Genomic DNA, 13,223 nt, shown 5'->3' with positions numbered 1-13,223 from the left:
GAGCGGCTGGGCCCGTGAGCCATGGCTGCTGAGCCCGCACGTCTGGAGCCTGTGCTCCGCAACGGGAGGCGCCGCAACAATGAGAGGCCCGCGTACCGCAAAAAAAAAAAAAAAAAAAAGATTCAGTAAAACCCTCTTTTATTCAATACTGGCTCAGTTTGAAAAAATTGTTTTGGGGGATATACTGATCTTCACTGAAGCTGAGTGATGCAAAAATCTGAGTTTTTAAAAACTTCCCAGGTGATTCTAATATGCCGGGTTCTCCAGGTTGAGAGCCACTAGCATGAACTACCAGAATGACAGCAGAAAGGAAAGAACGTATGTGAGAGCTTTATAAGAGTCACAGGATTTGGTGACTGACACCAGACTTAGGAGGAAGTCAGGGATGATTACTAGGTTATGGACTTGAGTTCGGCTGGACAGTAGTGCCACTAAGCATCAATGCAAAAGAGAAAAGTTACTAAACTATAAAGCACAATATGCATGTTTTTATGAGAAACTTTGCCTTCCCCTCTCGGTTCCACTTCCATTAAGGCTGCGACTGTGTGTTGCTCACTTTGTCATCCCTAGCAATAGTTGCCTGTACTTAATAGAAATGAAATACATTTTTCCTGATTGTGATTCAACTCTGTTAAGACTTGTCTGCAAGTCAGTGGCATGACTTAGTATGTTTTTCAAGACCTCACTCTGGGGACTTCCCTTGGTGGTCCAGTGGGTAAGCCTGCGCACTCCCAATGCAGGAGGCCCGGGTTTGATCCCTGGCCAGGGAACTAGATCCTGCATGAAGGCCGCAACTATAAGTTCACATGCCACAACGAAGAAGTCCACATGCTGCAACTAAAGTCCGCATGCCACAACTAAGACCTGGTGCAGCCTAAATAATATTTTTTTAAAAAGCACAGCATTAAAAAAAAAGAAAAAACCTCACTCTGTGTAGCACTGATCACAGATAGGGCTGGCTTCACAGGAGATACTCAACAAATATTAGTTCACTAGCTAATTTTCACACAAACGCCAGTCAGACTGGAAATGCTTCCAACTGCCTGCTAAGACATAACCACCTAAAGGTATATTGGGCATGGCAAAATCTGTCCACACCTGAGATCAAGATATTTGTTCTCAAATCTGTTCCTCTTCTTCCTGTTAACAGCCCAGCCATTATCTGAGTCACCCAGGCCTAGAACCCTTGGGTCATCTTTGATATCGCCCTCTTGTCAACATGCAAACAGGTTTCCAGAGTCCTGTCTTTTATGCTGTCTATAGTGAGTATCTCTCACAGCAGTCCTCACCAACCCCAATGCCCCTTACCCAAGGACTCACCTTCAATTGCTACGGCACCCACTCCAGCCTCCCTCCCTCATTCCCTCCCAAATCCATCCTCTACATTATACAGCCTTTTCAACAGGCCTCAGACAATTCTAGTCACGTCACTACCTTGGCTGATACCTTTCAGTAGCCTCACCCCACGGTCCACAGAGCAAAATGCAAATGCTTAAACAATCCCTTCATAATCTAGCCCTTAACATACTTTTCCAACCTCACATCCTGCTATTGATATTTCTTCCGGGAATACTGACCTCCTCCCACCCACATCTCCCCATGTCCAAAAGCGGCCTATTTTTCCAAAGTCCAGCCCAGATAAGCCCAGCTTAACTCCTGCAGCAAAGGCCTCCCCTGACACCCAAAACATACTCCCCACTTCCCTAAAACATCTCTTCCTACTCTGAATTTTCAAAGTAACTCCTAAGCATTTTTCACCTTCCACCCTACAATGCAGTTTCTTTTTCTTTTTTTCTAAATTAATTTATTTATTTTTGGCAGCATTGGGTCTTCGTCGTTGTGCGCGGTCTTTCTCTAGTTGCGGTGTGCAGGGGCTACTCTTCGTTGCGGTGCGCGGGCTTCTCATTGCGGTGGCTTCTCTTGTTGCGGAGCACAGGCTCTAGGCGCGTGGGCTTCAGTAGTTGTGGCACGTGGGCTCGGTAGTCGTGGTTCATGGGCTCTAGAGCGCAGGCTCAGTAGTTGTGGAGCACGGGCCTAGTTGCTCCACGGTATGTAGGATCTTCCCGGACCAGGGCTCAAACCCGTGTCCCCTGCAATGGCAGGCAGATTCTTAACCACTGTGCCACCAGGGAAGTCCCTACAACGCAGTTTCTAACACACATGCTTTCGTCTCCCCTCCTGGACTGCAGTGTTCTCTGTGAAGAGGCTCTAGGTCTGGCTCTTCTTTTTTTAACCACTGACTACCTCTCCCTCCACCCCCACTCCATGCTCATCCCATCCTCCACCCTACAGTGCATTAGTAGGTGGAGTTCAATAATACTGTAGGTCCCTGGCCTACTCAGATTCAACAAGAGAGCCTGAGGACATAGTTTCTCATTTTGTTGGGCATGTCTGTAAATCATGATAATGTCCCAACTACAGCAACTCACCTTGCCGGTGACTGAAGCCCACATATCTGAGCATGATTCAGTAGCTCTACTCTGGCACATCCACAGTCACTGCAGTGACTGGATAAACTTCGTTTCTTTGTTTTTAAAAAATATATATATCCTCAAGGAGAAAGCTAACAGCCTCTGCTGGTGACAGAAATGAAAGAAAGGGAAGATAGAGAAAAGAAAGGAATGGTATATAGAGAGATACTGCTTGAGGGGTCACCAGACAATACATAATTATGAACAGACTGGGACATCTGATGAATGAATAAAATAATAAATGAAGAGATAAACTTTCAAACTGGAAGGAGCAAAATTTCTCCTTTCACTGTTTCTACCAGCCTATACCAAGCATTTTCTGGAACACTGCTGTCCAACAGCACCTTCTAGAATGATGCAAGTGTTCTATTCATCTGTGCTGTCTGCTAATATGGGAGCCGCTAACCACACGGTTACTGAACACCTGGAATGAGGCTAGCATGACTAAGGAACTGAATTTTAAATTTTATTTAATTTTAATTAAATTTAAGAAGCCATGTGTAGCTAATGGCTACTGTAGTGGCCAGGGATTGTCCAGAATACAGAATGTCTTCACCTTGTTACTTGAATTGTTGTCAAAAGTATTTTCCTGACCAAATTCCAGTAAGCTTATAAAAGTCCATGATCATTTTTCTGTTTAACAAGTCACATTTTTTTCCAATTTTCACTTTTATTTTATTGAGGGGAGAGTGGTTTAAGAGGAGACTAAGAGAGGGGACTTCCGTGGTGGTCCAGTGGCTAATACTCCACGTTCCCAATGCAGGGAGCCCGGGTTCGATCCCTGGTCAGAGAAATAGATTCCACATGCCACAGCTAAAAAATCCCACATGGGGCTTCTCTGGTGCTGCAGTGGTGAAGAATCTGCCTGCCAACGCAGGGAACACAGGTTCGAGCCCTGGTCCAGGAAGATCCCACATGCCACGGAGCAACTAAGCCCGTGTGCCACAACTACCAAACCTGCGCTCTAGAGCCAATGAGCCACAACTACTGAGCCCATGTGCCACAACTACTGAGCCTACACCCTAGAGCCCATGCTCTGCAACAAGAGAAGCCACCACAATGAGAAGCCCGTGCACCACAACAAAGAGTAGCCCCCACTCACCGCAACTAGAGAAAGTCCACACAGCAACGAAGACCCAATGCAGCCAAAATAAAATAAAATAAAATATAAATAACTTAAAAAAAAATCCCGCATGCCGCAACTAAGACCTGGCGCAGCCAAATAAATAAATAATAAATATATTTTTTTTAAAAAAAGATGAGACTAAGAGACAGACTGCATGGTAGGTACACTGCATGATACACTATTTCTTTTGAGATAGTGATTATCCCCCTTTCAAAGTTGAGGAAACTGAGACTGAGAGCAATTAATTGGCTTGCCTGTGATCACAGCTTAGTAAAACTAGGATTCAAACCCATGTCTGCCTGCAGAGACTGAGCTCTTAAGCATGCTTAAATTGCTAAGACTAAACTGGGCTGGACGAAAAGTAGGTTAGGCAGTTCCCAGCAAGCTGATGTTATTCAGAGCACATTAAAAGTTGGACCAGCCAGCTTACTTGACAAGAGACTAAGGATGTATCCAGGCAACTTTCTTTCTTGAAAGCTGGACCAGCCAGCGTACTTGACAAGAGACCAAGGATGTATCCAGGCAACTTTCTTTCTTTCTTTCTTTCTTTTTTTAATTTTATTTATTTATTTTTTTATTTTGGCCACACCGCTTGCAGGATCTTAGTTCCCCGACCAGGGACTGAACCTGTGCCCTCAGCAGTGAAAGCGAGGAGTCCTAACCACTGGACCGCCAGGCAATTCCTGGCAACTTTTCTTGATGTCTGGTAAATGATGCTCAATAATTCATCCACTCCTTCAACCACGGGCACGATGCTAAGTTGGAAGATACAGCAGTGAACAAAACAGGAAAAGTCTCTGCCCTCATGGGGGTTATATTCCAGTAAGGGAATTAAAAAACAAACAAGCAAAACCTAGGGACGGTCTCTAAAGAGGTGAGAACTGAACAGACACCTGAGTGAATAAAAGTTGATTAGCTGCGTGGAGAAACTGAGGAAGACTGTTCCAGGCCAAGGAAACTGCAAGACAAAGATATAGAGGTAGGAGTGTGTTGGGAATGTACAATACAAAGAACAGCAAGGAAGTTAGTGTGCAAGAGCTTTGTGAAGGAGAAGAAATAAAGTATCACTGTTAACCAGCGGCCAGATCCTGTTGGTCTGTAAAGATCACTGGAAGGCTTCGGAAAAATATATTCCAAATGTATAAAAGATATAAAATATATATAAAATCATGGAGAGCCACGGGGAATGGGGAGAACGTGTGGAAGGGTAGGTGTATTGCAAAGAGTGGGAGAGACATGATCTGATTTATGCTTTAAAAGGAACACTGGAGACTGTAAAAACAGGCTGTGGGGAAGCAAAATCAAGGAGAAAAAGTAAAAGCAGAAAGACCAAGTTGGAGGGACTTGTTCGAGTGATGAAGGAGGCTGAGATGAAGGACAGCTACAGAGATGTAGAGTGGAAATGGCAACTAATTTTAGGAAAGACTTTAGCTAAATATATACGGTCAAACCAATACCCATGGATGCAAGGAAAGGAAGAAGCTTGGTTTCTAAACGAGTCGCATTAAGAAGTTACTGTATAACTCAGCCCCTGCAGGTTCTATTTACTATTCCTAAGCGCAATTTCCCACATTCTCACACTCACACCACCTAACGAAGACCATTATCAGGGAAATTCCCACAGAGCGTGCTTACAGATCATCCAATTGTTACATGACACAGATTTTTGCTATTTGTTTATATTTAAATGAGTATTTCTGAACAAGTATAGCCAGCTCCGATAAATTCTTTTTAAAGTACATGTCGCGTAACACCCCCGCAAAACACTGTTTAGATAACCTTGCCTTCCTGTGCATAACAAGCAGTTTCAGTTTAATGAGGTAACTGGACTAGGATGCTCCACTCAATTCTTCCCAAAGTCTGTGACATTGTTTCCAAAAAGCTTAAGTCAGAACACAGGCTAGGAAACTGGAACACACACAAAAAGAGTAAAATAAAAACTGTCGAGTCAGAACCTCCTGACTATGCTTACCTATCTGTACTCCCTTGCCAATTTAACCCTGAAAGGATGTTTTAAGGTGTGCTCTCCACCAGCTGCATCTCTCTCAAGGTTATCCTAACACAAATCTCAAGGCACTTGCAGGATAACAATCAGCATATTCAGCCAGTAGGAGCTCTTCAGGCTGGAACCGAACTGCAAGGCAGAGCAGGTGCTCAGTAAAACTGCTTAATGAAAAACCAACTGCCTTCTACAGTTTCAATCTTGGTAATGTACTCCCCAAACATTCCTTAACTTCCCTAACTGGTGTAAAAGCGCTGGAGTACCTGCCACCTCACATGAAGCCTTCCTGAACCTTTCCACCCCAACTCACTGCTCTGGGCAACACGCTCCATTTTCACTGGCTACCCACTGTGTTAAAAAATCTTAATCAACATTCTGTGACTCATCCAAAGACTAGCTTCAGGGGATACCTCAGCTTTCTTCGGTTCCTTTTAATCCTCCTCTGCTTTCATACAATATTTATCTGATGTTTCCCCCTCAGGGGGTCTAACATGGTAGAAAGAGCAGACAAAAAGTGGGTGCCTGCCCCGGATATCTCTACAACTCGGCCTCAATTCCTTTATCTATAAAGTGCAAGTAACACCCATGCCGGACCTCCTTCACAAGGTTGTTGCCAAGTCTAATCCAAATGAGAAAAGCCTGCAAACTGTCAGGTGCTGCCCAAAAGTAAGATCCAAGTAAAGATACGTTCAGACAAAGCTTAGCTCAAAACCAATCGGACAGGTGGAGGACCAGCACAGTGCAGTCACTCAATAAACATTAAGTCAAATAAGGAGTATTTTCCTCCAGTAATGGGGTGAACAAGAGAAGCACACTAGCCAGGTCCGACAGCTTCACTCTAGGGTCCCTGGCAGGTAACTCCCATCTCTGGGTCTCCTTTCCCGCCACCTGTACAACAAGGCTTTGACAATGAAGGCTTCTAATATTGCTACGTTAAGGGCGGCTCAATCCGAGAGGCCAAATTGCCTTCACCTGCAGGGGCACAAAGAAAGCGCCAGAAAAGCGGGTAAAGACAGGACTGAGAGGCAAAGGAGTCGAGGTCTGGTTTAGCACATCTCTTAGGAGCAGCGTGACCTTGGCCAACTCCCCTACCAAGCAAACCCCCTCCTCCCGTCCACATCTCTCAATCTGGGGAAAGAATCCCAGCCGCTCCGAATCCCGAGGCTGCTGGGGAGCCCAGAGCCTATGGCCCCCTCCTGTTTGGCTCGTTGGCCCGTGACAGCCCTGGCTCACCCCCACCCCTCACCCTGGGAAGAGTCCTAAGCTCTTTCGCAGGGGAGGGATGTACTCCTTCCGGATGCGGGACCTGCCAGGACAGCAGTTTCGATTTCCTAAGGAGAAGGGTTACGTCCCCCGCCGTCCCAGCACCGCCGGTAATCAAAGGAGCCTCCCCGGCGGCCCTCGGGATCCCTGAGGCTGCACTCAGTGCTAGTACGGGACCTCACGACCAGCCCGGCACCCTGCCAAGGTCCCGCGGGGTCGGGGACGCCGGGAGGGGCGTTGCCATAGGAATAGCGCTCAGTACCCCGGCCCGAGGCGCGCGGCAGAGGCGAGAGAGGAAGGCTCGCGAGACCCGCTGTGCCCCAAGCGAACACACCCGGCCGTTCCCTCACAGGGCTGCTTCGCCCAGCCAGCAGCGCCCCCACAGCTCCGCGCCTTCCCGCGCTGCTCCACAGAAACCTTACCTTCCGCCATGTCGGGCCCAGCCCTGCCTCAGCCTCGCGAGAAGTGCGCCGCTCAACTTGGGCGGTGCGTAACGGAGGTGCCCAAGTCTCGCGAGAGTCATGGGGGCCAGGGAGAGGGAGGGATCGAGACTGGGTAAGAGCAGTGAATGAAAGTGGAGGTAGCTGGACGCGGGAGGAACCGAGAGCCTAGCTCTCTTCACCTATACTTTCGAGGCTCTGGACTTATCAAGCACTGACTGGGCTCTATCATATTACACGCCCTAGGCAGGGGACTGAAAGGGATGGACGCAGCGAGCATTGACTACTCTTTGGGAAAATGTGGCCACGAGAGGGTCGAGAAAGGGGTTTTCGTGGTTTGTTTGTAAAGATGTGAGAGGCTGAGAGAAAAGAGCCAAAGGAGAGGGAAAGGCTAATGAAGGTTCACTAGCCTGGGGAGGCGGGATGCCCTGCAGGCGAATTCAGAAGGAAATTTAGGGGAAAGGATTAACTGTAGACTACAGGCAAGTCACTTGTTTTCTACTAAAACATTAGGAAACAAGAACGTGCATGCAGATGGATGTGGAGGTAAGAGATATCAGAGAGATTGCTTGGTGACATCGTTTTTATGGTTGAAGTTCATAGGCAAGGGGACCAAAAGAGTGAAGAAAATTTGGGAGAGGAATCTGAATTTGGAAGGCCTGGTTGCACGTGTCTTCTGAGTGTGTGGATGGGCCACTTTTTTCTAGCAGAACTCAGCCACCTGGCTGCAGAAGCAGAGAATATGGGTTGTAGCATTTGCGCAGGGCTTGGGATTCATTGCCAAAAAGAAACTGAGAGTGCTGTGAGAATATAACTCTGGTGCAGACTGGGTAGAGGCTGATGTACGAGTCATAAAACTGCAGGTCTCTATAATATTGAAGACCAATGCAGTGTGAACAAGATTGTGAGAGCCCTGTGTTAGGGTGGCAAACTGAAGTTCATAAGTTAAACAGTACTAGGAGACAATAAACTCCAGGACAGAGTCATGGAATATGGTAGCTGAAGTGGAGGTGAGAAGCTAGAAAAATCAGATATTGGAATTCAGAGGTAGAGAAGGTAGGAGACCATAAACCAGGTGCTAAAATCTTTAGTCAATGTGGGGATGACTAATAGCAAAAAGGAAGGCTAACGAGTAATATAACTGAATAGTGTGAAACCTGTCAAAACAGATTTTTACTCAAAGGACAATCAAAAGAATGTGGATTGCACCCATTCCTAGAAGCATCCACAGTTAAGGACTGAGGGGGAAGTGGTGGCCCTGGAGAAGAGCCAAGAATAAGAGATGACAGGTTGAAGGAAGGATCTGAGAACAGGATGAGGGTGTCAGAACAGAAAAGGGGGAGGATTTGAAAGTGGAGAGATTTTAGGTGCTGCCAAGGTTAACCATTTAGTGGGTAGTGAGGTAGAGTGGAGGAGGAATTTGGAGTTTAGATCATGGTAAACATAATCATGGGGTTAAAATGTTGAGGAAGGAGGAGGAATTCTGAGGGAGGGACATCTGGGAGATGAAAGGGGAGAGGGTATTGAAATCTTTAAGAACGGTGGTGTGCTCAGGGAAATAGCGTTCCAGTTGTGGCAAGAGACTAAAGATGCGGGAGAGGTGTGGGCAGGGAGGTGCGTACAGCAGCTGCATCGAGCAAGCAGAGCTTAGAGGGCAGGAGAGCATTTGCCAGGCTCAATGGAGGTGTCATGGCTCAAAGCTTCCCTGTCAAGAATGGTTTATAGGTGTGCTAAATGGTGAGCCCTTGGGGCCACTAGGGTAGCCAGGCAAGACAGTCTCCTCTGGCCACAGGCAGCCTCATCTGTTTTATCTCAGAGTGCCCTACAAATATTTCCTGGGTCATAACATAAACGTGATCAAGAAGTCCTGTCATAGCTGATGTCTGGGTTTTGCATCATATGACTTATCTTTGCCTCTTCACCAGCACCAGCCTAGTGTCTGGCATACAGCAGGTGCTCAAAATGTTTTTCTTTTTAATACATTCTTTTTAAATTAATTACTATTCATTTTTAGTTGCATTGGGTCTATTGGGTCTTCGTTGCTGTGCGCGCGCTTTCTCAGTTGAGGTGAGCAGGGGCTACTCTTCGTTGCAGTGCACGGGCTTCTCACTGTGGTGACTTCTCTTATTGCGGAGCACGGGCCTCAGTAGTTGTGGCACGCGGGCTCGATAGTTGTGGCTCGCAGGCTCCAGAGTGCAGGCTCAGTAGTTGTGGTGCACAGACTTAGTTGCTCCATGACATGTGGGATCTTCCCAGACCAGGGCTCGAATCCGTGGCCCCTGCATTGGCAGGCGGGTTCTTAACCTCTGCGCCACCAGGTAAGCCCTCAAAATGTCTGATGAGCTGTTGCTGTGAGCTATACCGGGAGTCAGGGGAACTGGGTTCAGATTTGCCTCTGCAACTGATTTGTTGTGTCGATCATGGTCAAGTCCCTGCACGATCTATGCTACCATCTCAGATTCTCCATCAGTTTCAAGAGGGAGTTGGACTAGAATCCATGGTTCTTAATAACTTGGGGGATCATGACCTTGGAGAATCTGATGAAAACCAGGGACCCTCTCCCTTAGAGCAGCACACATGTAGCAGTAAACAAATGTGCCCTTTCAGTTTGCTTGGCCTAGATGCCCACAGTCAAACAAGAGCTCATCTTAAGGGATTTAATCAACTCAAGAGCTTCACTACCTCCTCATCACGAACTACCTTCAAGAAGCCCTCTAGCAGAGGTGAAAGCACTCTTCTTAGCACTGTAACATAACCCTACCTCTGGGCCCTTGTCTTCTGAGTAGACTCTTACTGGCTTGAAACCCCTGAGCTATAGGACTACTTAATACACCCTGTAAAATAAAGCATCTACAGTACTCAGTGAATTACAATACCCAACAGGGTTGGATGGAGCTACAATATTAGATATGACCTGAGAAATCTGAGCACTGAAACATGATTCATTTTAGACCTAATTCATGTTTTGTCTGATTTAGAGGAACTTTGTATGAAGTTGTCCCAGACATGGAGCATGAAGTACAGGAAGGGAAAAATGCTGCCTGCCTTAAGAGCGTAGGGGAACAGACTCTTTCTGGGGAGGTAGTGTCATATCATGATAGGGAGGGAATCACTAGACTGGTAGTCCAATGAATTGGGTTCAAGTACAAGCCTCAACACACCTCAGTCTCTACGTGACCTGGGAAAAAATATCCCGGAGGTAAGAAATAATGGCACACGGTATGTAAGGGAAGTCATGAAACTGAATCCCAGCCATGAAACCTACTTGCTGTACAGTCTTGAGAAATTAATCTGAACCTGATTCTGCATGAGGATCCTTGTAAGAATTTGACTAGATCCTTTACGAAACACATCTAGCACAAGCCTGCCACAAAGTGGAGGCTCAATAAATAGGAACTTGATTACTGGTGCTCATGAGGGTTAAAGGAGAGGTCACAGTGCTAACACACACAGTACTATTATACTGCACTTGTTCTTAATGGAGACTGCTGGCAAGGGAAAACCAAGTACCTTATCTATGACTTTCTGTGCAGCTATGTCTAAGATGTGTCTGGCTGCCTTTTTTGAAAGCCTTTCCCTTCTCCTTCACTGCAGCCCAGTGGGGTGTGCAGACTCCAAGAGACAAAGAAGACTAGTCCTACCGAGACAGCCAGGTTACACCATCTGAAACTGAGCAATCAAAAATACCTGAATCCCGTTGGGGTTTGCAGTCCTCCAGAAAACGAACAATTTTAATTTGGTGAGGTGTTACCAACTCTTACAAGAAGGAGGGAGAAAACCAACTGATCCTTCCTCAAAGCCTATGGCCTTGCACACAGTAGACAAAGTCAAAAGCTGTTCATTTGCATTGGACAGCATGGGAATAAAACTTTTTTGCTATATACCTCAAGTAGATGATTATGCTTACAACTGATATTTAAAGTTTAGGGACATCATCTAGACCTTTCTATAATAGTTTTATTTCAAATATATTTTTCAGAAAAATTAAACCCTGAAAACTGAGCCCCCATTTTCCCCAAACTGCTCTCAAGGAGGATTTTCTTCTTGTGATTAAGAAATTAGGCTCCATGTTCTTTTCTCGGAGTTTGTAAGGAAGAGGCCTTAAAACCACTGGCAACTTCTATCAAGACAGACAAGCTTTCAACACCTAACACTGTAAATCCATATAAACTATATATAAAGATGCAGGGTGAAAAGCTGAATATTTACATCCTGAATCCTGTTGTGGTTTGCAGTCCTCCAGAAAAAGGAAAAAAATTGTTAAGGGGGAAAAAAGTACTCAGTTCTTGCTGCATTTGCCACTAACTTACTGAGTGGTACTGGGCAGGTATTGGGGCCAAGTTTGCCCATCTGTTTAGAGAAGGGAAGGTGGGGATTGAGATGGTGCCTGTGTTCTCTTCCAGTTGACGTTTGAGACTGGGTTCTTCACCTTTTGGCTTATCTTCATGGTAGAACCAGTCTAGGCCAAAGACAAAATCCCAAATAATGCTCTAACATGTGCTCATTTTATTTTATATAAGGTTCTAAATCAGCATGCACGAAATTCTGATTAAGGATGGTGGTTGGCCGCGTACTGGAAATTTTAAGACCGTTATATCAGGTTGGAAGTAAAGTGAACTTCCTACCCTCTGGTTCCTCCTTTAAATAAGGTTTTAAAATTTTTTTATCTAGATTCCCCTGTGGACCCTTTGCTATCATGTGCTGTTTATATAGAAAGAATCCCATAACTTGCTTTGGAGACCTGCATCCTGAAACCAAAATAGCTCATGATACAGCCTCTAAGTCATCATTTATTGATTTATAGAGCACCCATCACATGATCGAGGTGCTTTACAATACAGTAAACATCACAACAGAACTCACATAGTTAAATACAATCAACAAATTACAGAACTAAAAAAAAAACAAACAAACAAAAAACTGGAATGAAGCAACATTATGTCAAATTTCAAAGATGCTGAGAAGTGGCAGTACACAAAAGGTAATTCCACCAACTGGGGACCAGACAGGCAAAGATACACAGGCACCACAACCCCAAACGGGGAGATCTGTAGAGGGTGAATGAGCATATAAAATAAAATTTCACAACCAAGAATGAAGGCCATTAAAGACACTATGACACCCAAGTAATCACAGAACTAGTGGAATAACCTCACAAAAATATTACCTTGTAATGACAAGAAAACCAACCTCATTTGGATTTTAAACTCACAAGAGGCCAGAAAGCCACTGAGCTCACCCATCCTATTATGAGCACAGACTGAAATCGATAAGCCTTTACAAGAACTTGGAATAAATTTAGGAAACAGGCAACGGTTCTACAATCCGTAAGACTATGCAGGTGTTGTTGATGGTTGGCACGAGGTCAGGGAGAAAAATCCTTTTCCTAAAGCAGACAAGACTCACACTAATGATGAGGCACTGCTGGGACAAAAGCCACCTGGATCAGTGTCACCTGAGTGTGGTTTAATATCAAATGTAGAGGCATTTAGATTCACAGTCAGATGAACACTGGGAAAGGCACAGATGACACCTCTGACAGAGGAAAAGAAGCCAAAACATCTCTCGAGGCCTGTGTTTCCATATGTAGCACACTCAGGGCACCAGGTGGAAAGGGGTGTCATGAGACGTGCACTCATTCCTGGCTCTCCTTCTACCCCCCATGATCTAGCCCTAAAGAACACATGGTTACACCAAAGTAACTGCATTAATGTGGCACTTGAAGTTCAAGAATAGTTGTCCCTGAGTTACTAGGTCATTTGCTCCTCTCTGAAGAGTCAAATCCCAGGTTTTAACTCAAGAGATTGCTAGCAGAATTACAGCAATAGGAGAACAAAATTCAGACTCCATCTTGCCACAAGCAAGCACCATGTGAACAATTTCTGATTTAAGAATAAAAAGGGATTGCATTCAAAGTCCCA

The 13,223-nt window shown here is 45.5% G+C and overlaps 1 protein-coding gene across 1 annotated transcript in view; it reads right to left on the bottom strand.

The window, feature by feature from the left end:
- The window catches only part of ANKFY1 (ankyrin repeat and FYVE domain containing 1), a 72,473-nt gene extending 65,165 nt beyond the window's left edge, over positions 1-7,308 (bottom strand). Inside the window, exon 1 of the mRNA XM_079903949.1 lies at positions 7,285-7,308. Within this exon, the coding sequence (XP_079760075.1) occupies positions 7,285-7,294 (10 nt within the window). The 5' untranslated portion in view covers positions 7,295-7,308. The remainder of the gene's footprint in view (positions 1-7,284) is intronic.
- Between the last annotated feature and the right edge of the window lie 5,915 nt (positions 7,309-13,223).

The sequence above is a fragment of the Stenella coeruleoalba genome (genome assembly GCF_951394435.1).
Source record: "Stenella coeruleoalba genome assembly, chromosome: 19".
Classification (NCBI taxonomy): Eukaryota; Metazoa; Chordata; class Mammalia; order Artiodactyla; family Delphinidae; genus Stenella; species Stenella coeruleoalba.
The sequence above is the reverse complement of the archived record's forward strand: the minus strand, read 5'-3'. Positions and strand labels throughout refer to the sequence as shown.